The 23,518-nt window shown below is 41.6% G+C and overlaps 2 protein-coding genes and 1 pseudogene across 2 annotated transcripts; 1 reads left to right on the plus strand and 2 right to left on the minus strand.

The window, feature by feature from the left end:
* Nucleotides 1-6,963: 6,963 nt before the first annotated feature.
* On the plus strand, nucleotides 6,964-8,090 carry LOC125080779 (taste receptor type 2 member 41-like; annotated as a pseudogene).
* An 8,274-nt stretch (nucleotides 8,091-16,364) lies between these two features.
* LOC125080538 (olfactory receptor 2F1-like) lies at nucleotides 16,365-17,353 on the minus strand. Its single transcript, XM_047694388.1, has 2 exons — nucleotides 16,885-17,353; nucleotides 16,365-16,405 (listed from the first exon to the last, which is right to left on the minus strand). The coding sequence occupies exons 1-2, from the start codon at nucleotides 17,351-17,353 to the stop codon at nucleotides 16,365-16,367; spliced, it is 510 nt and encodes a 169-aa protein (XP_047550344.1).
* Nucleotides 17,354-22,253: 4,900 nt separating this feature from the next.
* LOC125080778 (olfactory receptor 2F1-like) lies at nucleotides 22,254-23,195 on the minus strand. Its single transcript, XM_047694872.1, has one exon. The coding sequence runs from the start codon at nucleotides 23,193-23,195 to the stop codon at nucleotides 22,254-22,256; it is 942 nt and encodes a 313-aa protein (XP_047550828.1).
* Nucleotides 23,196-23,518: the final 323 nt, after the last annotated feature.

Below are 23,518 nucleotides of genomic sequence, written 5' to 3' on the forward strand. Positions count from 1 at the left end.
TTCTTGATTGGATTATTTGTTCTTTGGGTGTTGAGTTTGATAAGTTCTTCATAGATTTTGGGTACTAGCCCTTTATCTGATATGTCGTTTGCAAATATCTTCTCCCATTCTGACAGTTGTCTTTTGGTTTTGTTGACTATTTCCTTTGTTGTACAGAAGCTTTTTATCTTGATGAAGTCCCAGTAGTTCATTTTTGCCCTTGCTTCCCTTGCCTTTGGTGATGTTCCTAGGAAGAGGCTGAGGTTGAAGAGGTTGCTGCCTGTGTTTTCCTCAAAGATTTTGATGAATTCCTGTCTCACACTGAGGTTGTTAAAAAAAAAGTTAAAAGAGGAAAGGGTAAAAGTTAAAAAAAATTAGAATAAGAAAAAAAAGTTAATTTAATTAACTTTGCAAAACTAAAGAATCGTGGGGAGAAAGCCACGAATTCCGTGCTTTGCTTTCCCCTCCTCTGGAATTCCACTGTTCTCCATGATCAGTGAGCTTGGTCTTGGCTGGATATTCTTGCTGATCTTCTGGGGGAGGGACCTCTTGTAGTGATTCTCAAATGTCTTTGCCTGAGGTGGAATTGCTTTGTCTTTGCCAGGGGCTGGGCTAAGTAATCTGTTCTGGTTTGCTCTCGGGAGCTTTTGTTCCATGAACGCTTTCTGTAGAGCTCTGGAGGATGGGAGTGAAAATGGTGGCCTCTCACCCTCCAACCTGGAGGAGCCAGAGCTTGGGGCCCCACCCCTCAGTGCACCCTCAGGGAAAAGTGCTCTATCACTCCTGTCTCCCTGGTCTCCAGCTGTGCTCCGAGCTCACCTGGCCTGTGACCAAGCATTTCTGTCCCATTTGGAGTGTCCAAACCCAGCAGATCCCTGTTGCTCTTCCGGGGGTTCTCCTGGATCTGCCACTTGTGGGGTCCCTGCTCAAAGAGCAGTCTGACTGTGCCATGGATAACAGTTTAAAGTTACCCCAAGCTGAGAACTCACTCCTCAGCTCTGTCTCTGAAGCCGGCTTCCCCACTCTAATACCCATGACCTCTGCAACACTCACACACCCCTGATCCTTCTGTGACCTTACTGGAATTGAGACCATCCTGTCCCCACAAGGGCTCCACCCCCACTTAGCCTCTGGAGCAATGTCCCTCAGTGGAGCAGACTTTTGAAAGTTCTAATTTTGTGCTCTGTTGCTCTACCACTTGCTGGGAGTTGCCCCTCCCCCTGCTGTCTATGTTCCCATTTCTTTGGATTCACTTCTCTGCAAGTCCTACCTTTCAGAAAGAGGTCGATTTTCTGTTTCTAGAATTGCTGCTCTTCTCCTCTCCGATCTTGTGTTGGATTTGTAGGTGTTTGGAATGGTTTGATAACTATCTAGCTGAACTCCTGCTACCTGATGTCATCTCAGCCTGCTACTCCTCCACCATCTTGACTCCTTTGATAACACCATTCTATGTCCACACAACCATTCTGTTTTCCACTTTCAATAGACCATATTCAATAAATATTGAATATGGTCTTTTGAAATTGAAATAAATAGACCATATTCAATAAATGACATGAGATATTCAACACTTTATTATAAAATAGACTTTGTGTTAGATAGTTTTGCCCACCTGGAGCTTTCTAGGCTATTCTATGATGTTTGATATATTAGGTGTATTAAATGCATTTTCAACTTGCAGTATTTTTCACTTATGATGGATTTATCCAGACATAACCCCATTGATTGAGGATAATGGTAAATTGAAGATAATCTGTATAGCTGGGCATGGAACTTCTGGATCATATGGTAACTGTGTATAACACTGTAAGGAGCTGCACCCAAGCAGTTTTCCAAGGCAGCAGCACCATTTTCTGTAATCCTACCAGCAGTGCATGAAAGGTTCAGTTCCTCTCTATTCTTTTGAACACTTGCTCATCTTTTTGGTTTTAGCCACACTAATGGATGTGAGGTGGTATGTCATTGCTTTGATTTGCCTTTTTATAGTAACTAATAATGTGGAACATCTTTTGTATGCTTACTGGCTGTGTGTATGTCATCTTTGGGGAAGTGTCTGTTCCAATCCTTTCCCCACTTTAAATTGGGTTATGTCCTTTTATTGTTGGGTTATAAATGTTCTTTATATATTCCAGATGTGAGTTCCTTAGAAGATATATGATTTGCAAATATTTTCTTCCAATCTACGGTTGTTTTTTTCACTTTGTTGATGGTATCCTTGGAAGTACAAAAGTCTTTAAACTTTGCTTTAATCCAGTTAATTTTTTTTAACCTATCTTACCTATTTTTCCTTTAGTCACCTGTGCTTTTGATGTCCTAAGAAGGGTTTGTCTAACCCAAGGTCGTGAAGATTTTCTCTTGTTTTCCTCTAAGAGTTTTAAAGTTTTAGGTCTTATATTTGGTCCTATGATCCACTTTGAGTTCAATTTTGTGTATGGTGTCCAGTTTCACTCTTTTGTGTGTGGATTTCTAGTGTCTCAGCACACCATTTTTGATACTCATTGAGTTTTTATGAGTATCAAAAATTAACATATGTAAAGCACTTAGAAGTACATGGGCATGCATAGCAGCACTGAGTAAATATTAGTTATTATTTTATCATTTATTATATGAAATTGTCATATGTCTACTTGTCCTTCTCCCTCAAAAGATGGTCTTTTCTTCATGCCTATGTGCCTGGCCCAGTGCCTGATGGACAATACCTGCTGAATGGATTTTGTTGAATGGATGAATAATAAGTAGAACTTATCTGCTGAGGCACTAAGAGGGTAAAGCACAGTTTCAACACTGACATTCTACTGGACTTGGCTTAGGTCCTGACTAGAGGCCCTCTCAAAGTTAGAACACACTGATAGTATCTACCTTAGGGCATCTCCCCAGAACACACAGCATGCAACCCTTGGTTAGATCACCCTGCAGAACTAGAATCTATTCAGCATAGTTCTCATTCCTGCATCACCCTCCTCACCATTTGCTTCCTGCTCCTCTTGTTCCTGAGCATGAGGCTGGAGAGTGGAGTTGCTTTTGAATATCAGTCTCAACCAAATCTCCTCTGCTGTATCCTTTGGCTTTCTGCACCTCAAAACTGAAGGTGGAAAGCTCACTCCCAGCCTCTTGTAGTCTCCATCTACACATTTTTCCCACAAGATCTCATCTAATGTAATGGCTCTAAATACCAAGTAAGTGTTGATGACTCCCAAACCTGTTACTCCAGCCTTACTGAGATCGAGACTTATATTTTAATTGTTGCCACATGCCTCATTTTAGATATCTAAGAGCTGTCTCAAACTTCACATGACCAAAACTGAGTTCCTCCCACAAACATGTTCCTCATCTCAGTAGATGGCTCCATAAATTCTTCCAGTGACTGTAGTAAAAAATTTGGGATCCATCCTGATTCCTCTTATTTTTTTTTTAAGATTTTTTAATTTATTTGAGGAAAGGGAGAGCAAGTGATCAAGCACACTGCAGGGAAGGGCAGAGGGAGAGAAGCAGAGGGAGAGAGAGAGAAGCAGACTCCTGCTGAGCAGGGACCCTGAAGCAGGTCTTGATTCCAGGACCCTGGGAGCATGACCTGAGCTGAAGTCAGATGCTTAACTGACTGAGCCATCCAGGCACCCCTTGATTCCTCTTGTTCTTTCATCCCCATATCAGGCAAATCCTACTAAATCTGTCTTCAAAATATGCTAGCATTTTATCACTGCTCACCACCTCCAGTGCTCCCACTTGGGATCAAGCTTGTGTCTGCCCATGCATGGACTAATGCAATAGCCTCTGACTGCTCTCCTCTATCCTTTTGCCTTCTCAATTCCATTCTCCAAAGGATCTGTTTAGAAACATAGATTAGGGGGCGCCTGGGTGGCTCAGAGGATTAAAGACTCTGCCTTCGGCTCGGGTCATGATCCCAGGGTCCTGGGATCGAGCCCAGTGTCGGGCTCTCTGCTCAGCGGGGAGCCTGCTTCCCCCTCTCTCTGCCTGCCTGCCTCTCTGCCTACTTGTGATCTCTGTCAAGTAAATAAATAAAATATTTAAAAAAAAACACATAGATTAGGTTATGCTACTCCCTTGTTTAAAACTCTCTAATGGCTTTCTATTATGTTACAATAACATTCCAATTTCTTGCCATGACCAACATGACTTTCTTGATCTTGCCCTTTGAGTAAAAGTTGAAATTTCTTCTAGGTGCAAAGATTTAGTGATAGGAGATTTCGGAAGTTCACAATATTCAGGTTTTCAAAGAAAATGGGTATAAACCTGTTTCATAATTCCTGGCACACTTTGATAAAATGAAAGGGTTAGAGAGTAGAAAAGAAAGGATTTTGTGAGGAATAAATATATAGAAAAGCTATGTAATGAAACCCAGTCCATCTTCCACCAAGGAGGACTTATCTCAAACCTGGTGGTGCTCTAGACCTTCCATGCGGCCACTTATAAAACTTGCTTTGTTATTGCTTCAGTTGGGAGGTATAGTAAGCTAAGGTCTTTCTGCTGCTTGTGGGATTAAGATAATGATAGACAAACAGACTAGTTATTTTTTGGGCAGAGTCAGGAGAATGTGGCCATATTAGAACTGTGGCAGCAGAGCTAGGCCCCTGTTGTGGGCCCCAAGGGAGAGAGCATGTGTGTGAGGGTATCTTAAGGGTTGACCAATAGGACTGTCTAGTGGAGTGAGGAAATGCCAGAAGCAGTAATTTGGCGGCAAATGTCTAGGGGTTGAGGAAGGAGTCTCAAGGGATCACCCAAATCAAGGGATCACCCAAATAGAGATGCTTTCTCCCCATCAAAGGGAATTGCAAGAGAGATAGCCCAGTGGGAAACCTCCAGAGCCCCCACATTTCCCCATGAAGGAATATCAGCATTCAATATCTGCTAGGTGTGAAAAGTACAAGTCTTTGGAACTAGTCCAGGTAAGACCCTTCCTGCCTCTTTTCCATTCTCTACCTGCATTAACTAATCCCAGAGGGGTTGAAGTTGCGGCCGTCTTGTTATTTTTGTATTCATATGTTGGACAGAAATGCCCAGTTTCTCTTTTGAGGTCTTTTTGTAGCTTAAAGTGATCTTGGGACAATCTGTTTTGTAAGACATGTAGACATGTGGCCTGCTGAAGTCCTTATTCTCTGGCAGGAGAAGGCCTCACTTGGTAAAATTAGAAGATATGGTGGCTAAGAATGAATGAAATTATGACTTGATAATATTATGAGTTCAGCCAGCCATACATGGCAAAGACTGTACTTGCTCGGTCCCTTAGCGCATGTCCCTAAGAATGCTTTCCCCCACCTACAGGTCTGAAGGAGCAAATTTTCCCTCTCCAAATATTCTCTGGCAATCTTACTCATCTGTTTTCTTCACAGCACTGATTACCACATGAAGGCATCTTGTTCATGTGTGTTCTTATTGTCAGTTACCTTCCATTGGACTGCAAATTCTATAGAAGCAGGAATCCCATCTCCTTGGTTCATTGCTCTATCTGCAATGACTAGAATAGGTACTCTGTATATATAACTGCTCAACAAATATTTGCTGAGTGAATGTGTAAAAACTGAGCAACATAGATCTGAGAGTGGGAGAAATGCATATTCACCCAACTTCAGTGAGATCTCTCTTTCTATTGTGGATTATGTATTTTAATATAATTCTACACTGATACTGTGGTTGTGACAACTTTTACATTATTTGCATAATGATTTTTCTTTCATTACAAGGTCACAATCCAAAAGGAAATACATAAAAAAGTTTCAAATAAATGTAGAGAAAGGACAAATTTGAAGTATTAAATAGAAAACATTTGACTATAGATCAACTTGACTATATTTTCTTTCGAAAAAATAGTTTTGCTTTTTAAGATGGTCTCATAGGGATCTCTTTTAAATGTTGGTGTTGGAGGACAGGACAGCACACACACCTTCTAAGCTATGGTATCTTAGTGTGGCAGATAGACTCTAAGATGGTTTCCCATGACCTCCAACTTTGGGATCTGCACCTTTTTGTAACACCTCACCCTTTGAGTGTCCCTACAGACTGTGACTTGCTTCTAGCCAATAGACTATGGCAAAGATGATGTTACTTCTGTGATTATACTGTGCTATTTAAGAGTCCGTTTTGCTAGCCAGGTCTATCTAGAGACTGTCTTTGGCGTCTATGAAATAAGGTGCCATGTTGAAACAGCCCACTTGGCAAAGACCACCTGTGACCACCAGGATCTGAGGCAGCCTTCAACCAACACACAGCAAGAAGCAGATGGCTCTCAGTCCACAAGGAACAACCACAAGGAGATGAATTCTCTCCACAAGGAACCACAAGGAAATGTGGACCACATTTCCACAACCACAAGGAAATGAATTCTCTCACTGGAACACAAAACCAGTTTAAACCATTACCAATCATTTATACCTCAGAGTCCATGAAAGATTTAAGTTCATGAAGGATTTCTGCATGGTAGAAATGTGGACCAAGGCTTCTGACCTTAAAGGGGATGACTACCTGTAGATGAGGGTGGATGTGTAACAGGGAAGCTCAGCTGGAGACAGACTTGTCTATCATCACTGTTTTGCTTAGGTCTTAGCCATGGAAGTGTCTCCATATACTTGTTGCCTATATACTTGACATCTTAAGAATGATCTGATAGGGAGAGGTTATGTTTATAGGGCCCAAAGGGGAAATAAAAAGGATGGAACTCACTCACAGAGACACTGAAAAACCTTCTACATTGATGCTAATGATGGTAGCATGCAGGCAAAACCAGAGAAGGCAAATCAGGGGCAGTTGGTAACTGAACCCATGGGAAATTTGCATCCTCACTGAACTGAGCTCATCTTTCCCCTGTAGCCTGAGTATTTGCCTTCTAAGTGAGCTGTGGTTCAGATGTAGAGCCTGAGCAGTCTTCTCACACTCCCAGGAAAGATCAAAAGAGGGGCTGTGGGTAGAGCTAGGGAGGAGGCCAGGGAGCAAGACACAAGGCTCAGAGTGGTGATGATGGGAGGGGCCAAAATGCAGCCAGCACTCTCAGCCTTCTTCATGCTCCTCTTTGTCCTTCTGTGTCTCCTGGGAATCCTGGCCAATGGCTTCATTGTGCTGGTGCTGAGCAGGGAAAGGATGCGGCGTGGGAGGCTACTTCCCTCTGACATGATTCTCATTAGCTTGGGTGCCTCTTGCTTCTGCCTGCAGTGGTTGGAATGGTGAACAGCTCCTACTACTTCCCCTACCTGAATGAGTACAGCAGTGGTCCTGCGCGGCAGCTCATTGGTCTCCACTGGGACTCCCTGAACTCAGCCACCTTTTGGTTCAGCTCTTGGCTCAGTGTCCTCTTCTGCATGAAGATTGTTAACTTCAGGAGCACCTGGGTGCCTCAGTGGGTTGAGCCTCTGCCTTTAGCTCAGGTCATGATCTCAGGGTCCTGGGATCGAGTCCCACATCGGGCTCTCTGCTCTGCAGGGAGCCTGCTTCCTCCTCTCTCTCTCTCTCTCTCTGCTTGCCTCTCTGCCCACTTGTGATCTCTCTCTGTCAAATAAATAAAATCTTAAAAAAAAAAAAGATTGTTAACTTCACCCACCTGACCTTCCTTTGGCTGAAGTGGAGGTTGCCAGGGTCAGTGCTCTTCATGGCTTCTCTCCTGATCTCTTTCAGCATCACTCTGCTCTTCTCTTGGGGAAGCTATGCTGTGTATCAAAGATTTTTAATTAGAAAATTTCCTGGGAACATGACCTTCAAGCAGTGGAGCAGGAGGCTGGAAATTCACTATTTCTTGCCCCTGAAACTTATCACCTCATTGGTTCCCTGCTCTGTCTTTCTGTTCTCAATTGCGCTGTTGATTCTCTGAGGCGACACACAGGGAGAATGCAGTGCAGCGCCCATAGCCTGCAGGACCCCAGTGGCCAGGCTCACACTAGAGCTCTGAAGTCTCTCATCTCCTTCCTCATTCTTTATGCTCTGTCTTTTGCATCCCTGGTGATGCTGTGGGTTTCTTCTCCTCAGAGAGTGACTGGTACTGGCCATGGCAGATTTTAACCTACCTGTGCACATCTGTCCATCGCTACATCCTCATTCTCAGCAACCTCCAGCTTCGAGGGGTGTACAGGTAGCTACTTCTGTTGGCCAGGGGCTTCCGGCTGTCCTAGGTGTCATGGTCCCGTCCAAACCCCTGGATGATGATTGAACCAGTTAGTGCCCACTTACATGGAAATATATTCACAAGCAGATATCCATTGTATTCTACTCTGGGCTTCTTCCTTTGGGAAGGAGAGGAGGGAAATCAAATCTGGGCATTCTCTCTGAATGAGATTCCTTCCTTGGGATGCTATTAAAATAGGGCCACACAGGGCTCAGAGAGCCAGTATTGTTCAGAAATTCAGAATATAAAATTTTTTCTACTCTCTATTTTGTATACCCTTCATTACGTGGCAGCTTTAGGTTAAGAAATCTTGATTAACAGTACATGTGATCTCAGTAGCCTCCCAGGGAATGAAGAGAAAATGTGTCTATGGCTGTACTGTGGATAGGGAAGGAGCATGCCTCTTGAAGATAATGTAATGGTTGCCATGGGAGCGCCAGAGGATGGTAGTTGTAACTGACAGTGCTCAAAGCTGTTATGTCTAATAGCCTTCCCTTCTGTGGAGATTCTTTTTCCTTCACCATTCTTGGAGAATTTGGTTTTAATTTTATGAAAACTACTGGAAGGTTTCTTTATACCAACCCATCTCTTTTCTCATTATTATTTCCATTGTTCTGCCTTCAGTTTTCTCCCCTCTGAGGTCTAAGTGGCAGCCAGAATTTTTCCATGTTTATTCTTCTTTAGAATTACACATTGTGATTTTCCACATTTTCAAATTGTCTCTGGAACTTTTTTTGTTTTTCCTCAAGCAAGTCACAAAGTCACGTGTGAATTGAATAAACATGTACTTTGAGTTCTGAAAGAAGACTCAAGAGTTTCACTTAGTTTGTGTCCAAAAACTAACCTTTTTTTGTTTTTAAGAATCATTAAATCTTATGTTTAAAAGTTATTTTGAAATAGCTTGCTCCATTTATTATACAAACATTTCTAGAAATAATTTTAGAAAAGCTTCTATTTACAGTGAGGTGCCTCTAAGGCAGGCTTAAAAGTTTTTGCTCAAAGGCACTAGTGTTCAAATTTCAGAATCTGACTTGCAACTGGTTGCCTGGTAGAGAGAAATTTTAATGTCCTCTGAGAGTATAAGTTATTTCCCTACTGATTAGGGTATATGCTGCTGAGTGGAAGTACACTCATGAACTAAAATCTCCACAGAGATTATTCCATATTTTTACTTTAAACATTTATTTTTTAATAGGTAACACATTTACATGGTTAAAAATCCAAAATGTCTCAAGAGTATATATAAAAAATCTCTCTCCTACCTTCTCCTTCTGAGGTATTCTCATGAGTTTTATATCTGTCCTTCTAGAGATATTTCATTCTGTAGCAGAAAGCCACTAATAGTTAACTACCAGACCACTCAACTAACTTACCTATGTATGTACTTATGTATTCCACACCAGGAACTAACTAACTAACTTATTAACTATGTTCTTTCTCCTTGTGTCCTTCTACATAGATGGCTGCACAGTATGCATGCTCCTCTGCTCCTTGCTCTTTCTACTTAATATATCTTGGAGATCTACACATGTGGGAACACCGCATTTCCTCACTTTGAGGTTTTCTGGTTTTTGTTTTGACAAGGATGCACCACAGTGTCTTTGATTGGTCACCTGTTTGTGGTCATTTAGGTTGCTTCTTGTCTTTTGCTATTATGGCAATGCTGCACTGTTGAATGAATCTTCTACATAAGTAATCTTGTGCATGTGCCAATTAACTATAGGATAAATTCCATGAAATGGGATTACTGGTCAAGTGGCACATGCATTTCTAATATTTTTAATTAACTTATTTTATTTAAATTTAATTATTTAGCATATAGTATATCATTAGTTTCAGATATAGAGTTCAGTAATTCATCAGGTGCATATAACACCCGGTGCTCATTACATCACATGCATTCCTAATGCCCATCACCCAGTGACCCCATCCCCTCAACTTGCATTTCGAATTTTGACAGAGTGCCCTAAATAGGTTTGGATCAATTTACTTCCCCATTAGCAATTTAGGAGTGCACTTATTTTCATACTTTCTTTTTTGCCAATCTATTAGGCAAAAAATGCCCTATTAGTATAGTTGTCATTTGTATGGTTCCTATTTTGAGTAAAGTTTATTATTATTTTATATGTTTAGAGCCATTTGTGCGTGTATTTTCTGTAGACAGTCTATATCTTCGCTTACTTTTAGATTTGAATTTTTGATTTTTTTTTCAAAGATTTCATTTATTTATTTGACAGACAGATCATAAGTAGGCAGAGAGGCAGGCAGAGAGAGAGAGGAGGAAGCAGGCTCCCCACCGAGCAGAGAGCCCTATGCGGGGCCTGATCCCAGAACTCTGGGATTACAACCTGAGCCGAAGGCAAAGGCCTTAACCCACTGAGCCACCCAGGCGCCCCAGTTTTTGATTTTTTTTTTTATTGGCTGGTAGGAGCTCTTTATATCTTAGAGAAATTAGCTCTTTGTTTTTGATATGAGTGGCAAAACATTCTCCTACCCTCAGTGTTTTCTATTTTAATTTTTCGTGATACCGATATTAATTTTAAAACTTTCCTTATTTTGAAGTAATTATAGAATCACAGGAAGTTGTAAGGACAGTGTAGAGCCATAGGTGCCCTTTAGCTAGCATCCCCCAATGGTAGTGTCTTACATAGCCGTAGTACGATAGTGAGACTGGGAAACTGATACAGGTGCATTACAATAAGAAGTCTACAGATCTTATTCAGTTTCCCCTTTTTCAAACCTGCATTCATGTGTGTGTGATTTAATACAATTTTATTCCATGTATAGTTCGTGTAGCCACGATTGAGGCACAGAACGGTTCCATCATCACAAAGGAACTCTTTCGTGTTCCCCCTTTGCATTGAACCCTTCATGTGTTTTTTATTTTTTATTTTTACTTTTATAACAATGTTTTTTTTTAATTTTCTCCCAGTATTTTCCTGTGCATTTTTATTTGGTGCTTTCATTTATTTATTTATTTAATTTTATTTTTTCAGTATTTCAAGATTCATTGTTTATGCACCACACCCAGAGCTCCATGCAATATGTGCCCTCCTTAATACCTACCACCAGGCTCACCTATCCCCCTACCCCCTCCCCTCCAAAACCCTCAGTTTGTTTCTCAGAATCCACAGGTTATCATGCTTTGTCTCCCCCTCTGAATTTCCCCAATTCACTTTTCCTTTCCTTCTCCTAATGGTCCTCCATGTTATTCCTTATGCTCCATAAGTAAGTGAAACCATATGATAACTCTCTCTGGTTGACTTATTTCACTCAGCATAATCTCTTCCAGTCCCGTCCATGTTGCTACAAAAGTTGGGTAGTCATCCTTTCTGATGGAGGCATAATACTCCATAGTGTATATGGACCACATCTTCCTTATCCATTCGTCCATTGAAGGGCATCTTGGTTCTTTCCACAGTTTGGCGACCGTGGCCATTGCTGCTATAAACATTGGGGTACAGATGGCCCTTCTTTTCATTCCATCTGTATCTTTGGGGTAAATACCCAGTAGTGCAATTGCAGGGTCATAGGGTAGCTCTATTTTTAGTTACCTAAGGAGTCTCCACACTGTTCTCCAAAGTGGCTGCACCAACTTGTATTCCCACCAACAGTGTAAGAGGGTTCCCCTTTCTCCACATCCTCTCCAAAAGTTGTTTACTGTCTTATTAATTTTGGCCATTCCAACTGGTGTGAGGTGGTATCTCAATATGGTTTTGATTTGAATCTCCCTGATGGCTAATGATGATGAACATTTTTTCATGTGTCTGTTAGCCATTTGTACGTCTTCTTTGGAGAAATGTCTGTTCATGTCTTCTGCCCATTTTTTGACATGATTATCTGTTTTTTGAGTGTATAACAATGGCTTTCATCATGCAGATTTTTTTTTCATTGTTGAATTTATTTATATATTTTTTAAAGTTTTTTTTAAAAGATTTTATTTATTTATTCGTCAGAGAGAGAGAGAGCGCGCGCGCGCGCACACACACACATGCGCGCACAAGCAGGGGGAGGGGCAGATGGAGAAGCAGGCTCCCCACTGAGAAAAGAGCTGAATGTGGGACTCAATCCCAGGACCCTGAGATCATGACCCAAGCAGAAGGCAGATGCTTAACTGACTGAGTCATCCAGGCATCCCTTGCTGAATTTATTTAAAACAATAATGAAGGCTGGCATTTTGTCTCATAGTTTGAGGGTATTCCTCACTGTGATATTAAAAAAAATGCCTTTTGGTTTCTTCTATTGCTTTCATTTTTATATTTAAATACTTGACCCTTCTGGGATGTATTCTGATACAAGATAGACTATATGCATAATTTTTTCCCCAAAATGCTTAGTTTAACCATTTAATGGTTAAGTTAACCATTTAATGGTTGCCTTAACACTTATTATTGTATAATTTTTTTCTTGACTGATTTAAAATCCTACCTAAATTCCTTTACATGTTGGTTTATTTCCAGACTTTCTATTCTGTTTTGGTACCTTGATGTGCACTAGTCCTATGCCAGTACTACAGCATTTTGCCTATTTTAGGTTTATGATGTTTCAGTGACTGGTAAACTAGTCTTTCTTCATTAATCTTCTTTTCTAACTTTCTTGGCCATTATTTAAAATATAATAGTGTCTGGTCCCAAACAAAAATTCCTTTTTAGGAAAATTAAGTTGGATATAACTAAATGTATAATTCAACATAAGGAGTCATACATATCCATGATGTTGCATCTTTCTGTTCAAAAATATGTTATGCTTTTCCATTTAGTCACGATTTCTTTTATTACTTTCAGTAGTGTTTTAATTTTTTAAAATACATACCTTTTACATGATGTGATGTGAAGGCTTATGTATAATTAACCCTTTATGCCTTAGTTTCCTGGCATATTCCCTGAGGTAATAACAATTGTCTTGAAGTAATTGCAAAGACTAAAGTAGGTAATATATGTGCATAACATGTTAGTGTTCTTCATATTATTAACAATAATAATTATAGTATTAGATAGTTAATATTATTTTTAAAAATTATTTTCTGTATCTGCATCAGTATGAAGAAAGTTGAGAAACCCAAGTATGGTGAGGACCTTTCTAGACACCAGGAAAAAGTGGTGGTTTTTGTTTTTTTTTTTACTACTCTTGTTTTTTCCCCATTCTTTTAATTTTTTCAACTACTAAATCAGGACAATATGTTAAATATGAGTGAGATAAAGAAAAACCACTTGTGGTGGGTAAGGAATCACTGAGAAGGGATTCTGATGCTGAGGTGGTCACTGGAGACTCACTGGGTGGGTGACTCTCAGAAAACAGTGCACTTAAGCAACTTGAAAAAAATTGTTTAAATTCTAGTTAGTTAGGATATAGTGTAATATTAGTCTTGGATATACAATATAGTGATTCAACACTTCTATACATTATCTAGTACTCATCACAGCAAGTGCACTCCTTCATCTTCATCACCTCTGTCCCCTATCCCCCCACCCATCTCCCTTCTGCTAATCATGTTTGCTCTCTGTAGTAAGAGTCTTGTTTCTTGGTTTGTCTCTCTCTCTCTCTCTCTTTTTTCCCCTTTTTTCATTAAAATTTTTTTTCAAGCCCCTATACAGGGCTTGAACTCATGACCCTGAGATCAAGATCTGCGCTGAAATCAAGAGTTGGAAGTTTAACTGACTGAGCTACCCAGGCGCCCCTGATCATTTGTTTTGTTTCTTAAATTCCACATAGGAGTGAAATCATATGGTATTTGTCTTTCTCTGACTTATTTTGCTTAGCACTTCAATAGCTTTTGACATCAGCTAAGGGAGAGAAAGAAAGAACTAAGAGTTGTGTTTTTTCTTTGAAGACATAAAAGGGAAAGGAAAAAACCAGATAGGAATAGTAAGAGTTACTAAACATTATCTAGCTGTCTTTAAACTATGTTCTATATTATGCATTGTCATGTCACTATATTGAGCTGTTCTGTTGAGAAAAGAAATGAAAAGGCTGAGAAAATGTATTGGAGATTAAACCAGCGGGAAATCAGATTGATTGGTGGACTTTGGACCATGTGCTAGACCTTCCTCAGCCCTTTTCTGGTAGCAAATTTCCTAATGGCAAATTCAGTTCTGTGGTGTCAGGAAAGCTTAACTAAAATCCCTGTCTTTATTGAGCCATGACAAATATCACAGATTACTGCTAAAGGTTTCACAGAAAACATTTTGTAAAATTTAAAAACATAATGCAAAGCAATATATAAGTCACAATGTGTTAACAATGTAGAGGGCCACAGATTATTTGAGAATGTATTTGGTGAGCAGATATTTTTGGGGTGTCTACCTGTAGACACGCCCTGTGCTGAGGATAAAGTACTGGACATTACAGATGGTGTTTCTATCCCCATAGTGTTTATAGTCTCGTGGAGAGCCCGGCAAAGTGTCTAGTCATACAAATGAGCATTATCACTACAAATGCTTCAGCAGGTGGTAACATTGTGGATGAGATGACATTTAAACACACAATTCCAGGTGCTTATAGACCTGGAAACCCGTCAGTGAATTCCAGTCTGGGAAGCATTCTCTCTGGTGGTATCTTGGCTGTGTGATAGTGTGAAGCAAAGAGTGCTTTAGTAGGGGGTGATTTTTGTTCTGGATGGAAGAGATGGGATTTGTGCTTTCCTGACAAAGCAGGGAAGTCTTACCATCAGGGATCCTCTACCATGAAATTCCCCGGTCTGTTCAGGATGGCCACAGAACAACGTTCCCACATGCCCATTTACTCCTTCCTTTGTCTCTGAGTGACTCTAGAAATACTCCCCTAATATATAGTTCCCAGCTCAGACCTGAGTTTTTCTCTCCTATTCTTCACACATTGGCTTATTCTCCATGAGAAAAGATAAAAGTATGAAGACTTTGCCAGGCTAGTGCTTTTGGTGAGACTCAGACCTGTTTTGTGAATCAGTATTAGAAAAGCAGACTCCAGATCCCTCCTTAACCAGAATGGGACCTGTCTAACCAGAGGGTTACCTCTTGAGATATGGCATGAGATCAGAAAAAACAGGGTTGTCACCACTTAAAAAACACCAAATAAACTCTTTATTTTTACTCAGGCTTCAGAGTGTTAATCAGATGGAATGGCTAACTTTTCATTTAAAGAAAAAAAAAAGGTAAGTAGAAGGCACTTTATAGTTACACCCTCTGTTCAGTCTTAACTTCAAGATCTGTTCACTTTTACTTTTAACATTTCCCTATCTCTTAAATAATTTCTAGTCTATATTCTTCCCAACTCTTTTGGTCTTTGAAACCTTATCTACCTGATCTACAAAGTCTGCCCTAATTAGAGGAAGTTGAATTACGAATAGCGGTTTCACTTACTCCCTCTAGTTAAGCATGAAATAGAGAATTTGTTGGACTAAGGGAAGAAAAAGTCTGGGCTACTTGTTTTTGTCTAGTTAGTCTAACAGTCCTGCTCTAGAGAAACAGGACAGCTTCTGGAACACCCTGTAAGATATGTTACTTTCCCATATCAAAAACTCTCCTATGCCAGGGCCTCTAAAACTAATTATTTGGCCTAGTTTTCAGACCCCTACGAAGTCCACCCCCTCTTTCCAGCCTTTACTTCTGTCTCATAAATCCTCAGAATGAAAGACTTTGCACTAACCAAACTGGTTTGCTCACTCTTTCCCAGACAAACCTCAGTTTTTTCAACCTCCTCACTTCATTTGTGTCATTCCCCCGCTCTCCAAGAATAGATCTCTCTCTCGACTCCCTCAACTCTCCAGATCTGACCATTTTCTAAGGCCCCAAATAGTTTTTTCTTCTTCTTTAATCTGCCCCCCCCTTTAAAGAATTTATTTATTTGAGAGAGAGAGCATGAGAGCAGGGAGGGTTAGAGGGAGAAGCAGACGTGGGCTTCATCCTGGGGATTCTCAGACTCAGGGATCATGACCTGAGTAGAAGGCAGACACTTAACCGAGTCACCAAGGTACTCCTCCTTTAATCCCTTTGCAAACTATCCAGATTTTTCCCCTTCATGGGAGAATTTCATGAGTTCAGTGGGGGTTTTTAATGTGTATCCTGTATTTAGTAATTAACCAAATATCCCCTTATTTAACATTTTGCATTGTTAGATTATGTTTTAAGTTCTTTTTTCTTTTTTGGCACTTATCTTTTATCTTTTTAAACAGTCTCCAGGTTGTTGGGAAGGATATCCTATTAGACTTTGTGTGTCTCTTATGGTACCTGGAGTGGTGTAGTGTACACAAATCTTTTTACTGATTGATATTTCTTTCTAAGACCTGAATGGTGTCCCAGGTCCATCATGTTCCTAGCATCTGGGAGGAGGGTGTCGGGATGATAACTGAGGTGAGGAAGGGCTTCGGGCTGGGCACAGAAGAGGTGTTCATTAAATGTGGTATTTGGTGATTGACTGTAAAGATGAAGTTGACATTTAGGGCAAGGGTAAAAATGGTTGTGGGGATTATTTTGATGTTCATCCAGTCAACAAATGTTTAACATTTCTGATTGGTGTAAACTGCTTTTGAGTCTTGATGAGAACTAGTCAGAGCTACAAAGATTTCAGAACTTGTCATTATTTATATTCCTTCAAAAACAAAGAGTACATTTTTCACACACATACACATGTGCACAGTTGCACAAATACTGTTTCCCTTAGTACAAGTTTCACTGTCCTTAGGAAGCAGCCTTCTCTTTCCCCTTCTCAGCTTGTCTATATTTCTCTGTTAACACAACTGACTTCCTGCCCAGCATTCAGCTCTGGACCCCACCAGCACCACAACACTGGAGCCACCATTACAACTGGGTATGTGTGACACTCACAGGCCACGTGGTTCAGCACGTGGTGTCCCCAGGTGTGCAGGCACATGGTGACCACTGTCTCCACCACAGAAGTCACCAGGCTTATAAGGCAAGAGACAGCTGCCAAGTAGCACAAGTGGTCACCAATAGCCATGTAGCAGTCATAGGCCATAGCAGCCAGTAGCAGGAATTCAGTACTCCCCAGGGTCCCTGAGAAGAAGAGCTGGGTCCCACACTGGGTGAAGGAGATGGTCTTCTTTTCCAGCAGGAAGTGCACCAGCATCTGGGGGACCCCACTAGAGGTGTAGCAAATGTCCATCACCGAGTGGTTGCAGAGGAAGAAGTACATGGGCAGGTGCAGGAGGACCCCCAGCGGGGTCAGCAGATAGGTGGCCCCAAATAGGACAAACAGTCCAGCCTGGGTCTGCCTGTCACTGGAGAGCCCCAGGAGGACAAACTCACTTTTCCAGGTCAGGTTGTCCCTCCTCATGAAGCAGATGGGGTAGGTGGCCAGCAGGAGAAGGTAGCTCAGAGAGGCCAGAATCAATCAGAATTCAGTCTGTGCCTGAACAAAGGACTGTAAGCAGAACTGCAAGAACTTGAATGTTTTCTCTCTTAGACTCTGAGCCTCTTGAAATCAGGGATCTTTTGTGATTTTCTCTCTTTTTTTTTTCTTTCTTTCTCTCTCTCTCTTTTTTTTTTTTTTTTTTTTTGAGAGAGGCACAGAGAGAGTACATGCAGGGTGGAGGTGGGGCAGAGGGAGAAGGAGAGAGAACCTTAAGCAGGCTCCATACCCAGCATGGAGCCCCACCCATGGCTTAATCTCAGGACTCTGAGATCATAACCTGAGTCAAAATCAAGATTTGGAGGCTTAACTGACTGAGCCACCCAGGTGCCCCTGTGATTTTTCTTTGTATGCAAAGATTCCTAACAAATGTTTCACAATAAAATTTTTGTTGAGTACACAAATTAAAAAAATAAAAAGTTAAAAGCAGTGGCCTTAAGGATTATTCTCTGATCCTAAGATATAGGACTTATGTTCTGGACTTCCTCCTTGTCCTTACTGCTCACACTGGAGCTCATGGTTCTTCCTGTTCCTCCCATAAGCCAGGCTAGGTCAGTGACAGAGAAAATCGCTCAACTTGGTTTTCAGTGTACTGATTAATAAGGCTTATTCCTGGGTTGATAAGATCAGGGCCTTAATTATATTAACTATAATTATGTCCCAACTTCTTGTGATTATGCTATTTCCTTGGTGAAATGCTGGCATTTATTTGAATGGTAAAGTAAGTGATTTATAAAAGGTGAATGCATACATCACTTATTTGCAGTGATAGCATTTGGAACCTGACGGTGCCCACAGATGGAGTCAGTAAGGGAGTGCCTCTGAAACCCTTTGAGCTTGTGTATGTGTAAATCCTTCTGTCATAGCAGAGGCAGGTTTGCCCTTGGTACACCTCCCTGTTTACTTTGCTGGTCTTTAGCCTCTACCAAAGGATAAGATGTCATATTTTCCCTCAGTACAAATGTACTAAGCAATTTTATAATCTTTGTTTATCTATATATTAATAGCAAGTCCCCCTAGCTCCATTGCCATATTTACATTGTGTGTCTTTGCAACATGGTGGGAGGAGATAGCATTATTGGCTAGTTGAGGAATAAGGAGAGACCACAGAGACATGGAGAAGAGTCTGACTGCTGGAAAAGCCCATTTGGATGCTTACTAGGGAAGCTTGAGATGGAAGGAAAAAACTATACATATTAGGATTTGCCTATGAAAATCCCACACAACCCATGGTGGACACCAGGGCAGTGCCTGTCACAGTAGCTACACAGTAGAACCACCTGGCACGCTTAAAAGACTCCAGAAGCCTGGAAAAAACTCCAGAGCAATTAAGTCACAGTCTCAGGTGAGTGACACACAGATATTAGTATATTTGTAACTTTTAACATTTCACAAACAATTAAAATGTGAAGCTAAGTTTGAGACCCACTGCTTTAGACAGAACCTTTTAATCTTATTTTTGAAGATTCAAGACATATTCTTTTTGGGAGAGGAATATGTTTTGAGATAAACCTGGAAAGTTTTTGTGGAGGAACGATCTTTTGGGCTAAACTTCTAATTCTTTGTTAGAAAAAGTTGAGGCCAAGAGAGTTTAAATGATTTGCCTGAAATTCCACTGGATCAGTGAAAAAGTGATCCTTGATATGTTGCCTTTTTGTGTGTGTGTTGGGTCTTCCCTTAGTCTTACTTTCTTAGGTCTTGCCCAAAAACAATGTTTCAGAGTATCTTAGACCCTGGGAAGAAGTAGTAAATATCAAGTGAGATTGTGTGTGAGAAAGCCCTCATAAATTTCAGAGCATTATCTAAATGAGCAGGATCTGTATGAAAGATAATGAGAGATGAGTCACAGAATCCAATGATATGGAAATGAAAACAATTCAACCCAAGTTTTTCTAACCAGGCTCTCTTTCTAACTCAAAGATTAGGCTCATGGCTGGATGGGGTTGAAGAGCACGGAGTCCCTGGACACACCTCTGTCTAGCTAGTTGGAACCCATGCTTTCCCTCCTTTCAGTCCTTCTGTGTCCAGAAGGTGTCACTGTAGAAAATGCTAAGAGTAGACTGGCTTTGGCAGGGTACCCCACTGATTTTCTGAGCCCTGCACCTGGGATGGAGCCCCATTCCCACTGAACCTATTTCCTTCAACACTGCAGTAAGTAGCCAAACTTTACTTCCCAAATGTGGCTCCTGAGTGTCCAGAACACCATTAACTGAAATTCTCACCAGGGAAATGCAAAATGAGTACAGAAGGGAAAACAAGCTGGAAGGAACTTTTGGGATCTTCATGTCCACCTTGTCATTTTACAGAATGAGGAAACTGAGGTTCAGGGAGCAGGAGTGATTCTTTGAGGTGATTTTGCCAGCTAGGCTCAGAGCTGGAACTGGGTCTGGAATCAGAGGACCCTATTCCATGTTCTTCCTGCTACATCATGTGTGTGATCACTTCCTGCTACTTCATGTGTGTGTATCACAGTAGGTGGTGGGGAACAGCACACCCACAGAATGATTTGTGTGACAGGTTTGATTTTTGTTGGGGGGAGGGTGATGTCAGGAAAGGGGTAGTGCTTAAGATGCTATTCTTGGGGGACTTGGAGCTGCTGCAAAGTGATGCAAGGAAACTGGCTGAAGAGTGGTTCGGAGAGGCCAGCCGCCTGGTGGACCAATTCATTAGATACCTGACCTCCTTCCATTTTATTGTAGGCTAGGGTATCACACTGCTCGGTGCTAGATGTTCCATTGGTATGTGATGAAGATAAAAGAAAATACATTAAACTGTAAGAGCTTGTGATTTGTTCTTCCTTACTAACTAAAGAGAAAAACTGAGGTTTCCTTGCTGTGCAAAATGCAGACACTGGGCAAAGAGCAGACAAACACCTAAACACGGAGGCACTAGAAAAAGGAAAAGATAATTTGTTGATTTGGGAAGAGAACTTAATAGTTACAGAAGAATCTAAAAATGATGATGAGTTAAATCATTTTGACTGGAGATGGGGCTGAGTGCCTTCATTGGGAGTGGGAGCAGGGAGGAAGGGAGGCTGATGAAGGGATGAAGGGTATTGAATCCATTTCTGTTAAGTATCTAAAATAGGCAAATCCATAAAGGCAGTAAGCAGATCAGGGTTGCCAGTGTCTGGGTGAAGGGAGGAATGGAGAAGTTCTGCTTAAAGGTATGAGGTGCCCTTTTGGAGTGATGAAAATGTTTTGGAACTAGAGAGACATAAGGTTGAACAACATGGTGAATATACTAAATGCCACCAAGTTGTACACTTTAAAATGGTAAAAATCATGACTCATATGTTACGTGAATTTTATCTTGATGAAAAAGAAAGGTTTTACTAGAATTTAAAAAGGTACTCCAGGGGCACGTGGGTGGCTTAGTGGGTTAAGCGTCTGACCCTTGATCTCAGCTTAGGTCTTGAGTTTAAGCCCCGTGTTGGGCTCCACATTGGGCTCCATGTTGTGCATGGAGCCTACTTAAAAAAGTAAAAATAATAAAAAAATAAAAAGATACTCCATTTCTTCCTCCACAAACTTTTGGACTTTTCTCAGCAGATTGATTAGAAGTTTGAATTACTCTCAATTTATGTTTTTTTTTTAATTTTAAAATATTTTATTTATTTCTTAGAGAGCAGAGTGAGAGAACATTAGTGGGGTGAGGGGAGAGAGGGAGAAGCAGACTCCCTGCTGAGTAGGTCGCCAGATGCTGTTGTGCGGTTCTCATTCTAGGACCTTGGGATCATGACCTGATACGAAGGCAGTCGCTTATTGGACTGAGCCACCCCAGACGCCCCTCAATTTATGCTTATTTATTTATTTATGGGAAGACAAACCAGATATCTGTAATATTTAGGTAAGAGATACTTTAATTTTTAAATGTTCTAAATATTTTTCTGGACAAAATTATCTCTATTTCACTTTCCGGATTAGAGTATTTAGTGCTCAGTCACTCATTGTGTGTTACCAGAGTAGAGCAAACTTGGAAACAGATTCCTTGCTGAGTAGCTCACTTGGCTCACCTCTGATGGTGTGTGGCATGATAGTCAACTGTGAATTCTGAACACATCTCTTTTTTCAGAAGAGTACGTCCTTAGACCTGATTGTGTAGAAAGTATGTGTTTGAGGTTCTGAAGTCTTGACTTTTTGGCCAGCCATTTGCCACCACTGCAAGCCTGAGAGCGTGGAGGCATGCAGACTGATGTGCAGATGACTCATGCACAGTCCAGTCCTGTTCATCAGGGCTGTGTGGATTATTACTATGTCTTTGGCTCCATGTCCCTGTGTGAATTCCCCACCCTGCTGAGCTGGGCTGGACCATGTGTGAGTCACATGGGTGACCTTTGCACCTCTGGCCCAATGCCTGTTCCATCCCTTGGGCACAGTGAATTTTGTAAATTACAGCTCCCGCCTTCCCTCTCTCTTCTCATTGATTACAGGAAAGCTTAAACATATAGTTGTAGATTTTTGAAGGAAATATACTTTCCTGGCATAAGTTTTGTGCATTGACCTGACTTCTGATTTGATCTTCTTTTCTAATTCGTATATGCTGGGGTATCTTTTTTTTGTTTGTTTTTTTAGTTTCTGTAGTGTGTATGTATTTGTAATTTGTAATTCACATTTTTAGAATAAGTCAGGGACCAAAAATAGAGCCCAGGGATATAATCCATTTCCCTGTTACCTCAAACGATAGTGAGTGGAACAGACTGTGGTCCTCCTACCTGCTCCCTTACACCATGCACATGCACAGACACATGCATACATTATGCTGAGGACACACACTCCAAGATCTATGGTCTTCAGAGTGAGGCCTCTTAAGACAAAGTTGCATACTAAAGTTTTGATTCAGAACTGCTCATCAGAACTCGACTCAGGGCAGCCTTCATCTCTTTGTTCCGTAAACTGTAGATGAGTGGATTCAGCATGGGGGTCACCACACCATAGAAGAGCACCACCACCTTGTCCTGCTCAGCCAAGGCTGTGGAGTAGGGCTGCATGTAGGTAACCAGGGCCATCCCGTAAGACATGGAAACCACAGTGAGGTGGGAGGCACAGGTCCCAAAGGCTTTGCGGCGTCCCCCAGTAGAGTGGATCCGCAGAATGGCTGCCACAATGTGGGCATAGGACAGTGAGACCAGGCAGCAGGGCACCAGCAGCACCACCACACTGGAGGCCAATATGACCACCTGGTTGAGGGTGATGTCAACGCAGGCCAAGCGGACGAATGCCAGTGTCTCACAGGTCACATGGTTCAGCACGTGGTGTCCACAGGTAGGCAGGCGCATGGTGACCACTGTCTCCACCACAGAATTCACCACGCCTACAAACCAAGAGACAGCTGCCAGCCCAATGCAGCACCTTGGGCTCATCACTGCCACATAGCGCAAGGGGTCACAGATAGCCATGTAGCGGTCATAGGCCATAGCAGCCAGCAGCAAGAACTCGGTACCCCCCAGGGCCAGCGAGAAGAAGAGTTGGGTTCCACACCGGGTGAAGGAGATGGTCTTCTTTTCCAGCAGGAAGTGTACCAGCATCTGGGGGACCCCGCTAGAGGTGTAGCAAATGTCCACCACCGAGAGGTTGCAGAGGAAGAAGTACATGGGCAGGTGTAGTCGTGCATCCAGTCCGATCAGGAGGATGATGAGCCCATTGCCCAGCAGGGTCAGCAGATAGACGGCCCCAAATAGGACGAACAGTCCAGCCTGGGTCTGCCTGTCACTGGAGAGCCCCAGGAGGACAAACTCACTTTCCCAGGTCAGGTTGTCCCTCCTCATGGAGCAGGTGGGTCAGGCTGCCAGGAGAGGAGCAAAGGCAGAGAGGGGTAAATAAAGGTCTCACTTTAGGAGGAAGGGACAGCTGGACTCTCAACTAGATTGCGATTCTCAAGGACAAAGTCCCTGTTCTGGTCATCCTTTTGTGGCTAGGACCCAGCATGGTTATAATTACAGAGGAGGTAATCATTCACAGTACAAGGAAAGAAAAAAAAAGTGGTAGAGAAAGGAAAGAAGGAAAGACAAAAAAGAAAGTTAAAAAACAAAGAAAAACTAAGGAAGAAAGTTTAGACATCAGAAAAGGAGGGAAGTGGAAGATAGGGAAG

This window comes from Lutra lutra, chromosome 11 (assembly GCF_902655055.1).
Source record: "Lutra lutra chromosome 11, mLutLut1.2, whole genome shotgun sequence".
NCBI classification, from domain to species: Eukaryota; Metazoa; Chordata; class Mammalia; order Carnivora; family Mustelidae; genus Lutra; species Lutra lutra.

Bases quoted from the DNA above. Each gene is read 5' to 3' on its own strand.
- LOC125080538 (XM_047694388.1), bottom strand. From the start codon at position 17,353: ATGAGGAGGGACAACCTGACCTGGAAAAGTGAGTTTGTCCTCCTGGGG. The intron at 16,406-16,884 runs GTGAGTGTCACA...TCCTCACCTCAG, and splicing joins CGTGCTGAACCACGTGGCCT to TTATCATCCCGACACCCTCC.
- LOC125080778 (XM_047694872.1), bottom strand. From the start codon at position 23,195: ATGAGGAGGGACAACCTGACCTGGGAAAGTGAGTTTGTCCTCCTGGGG.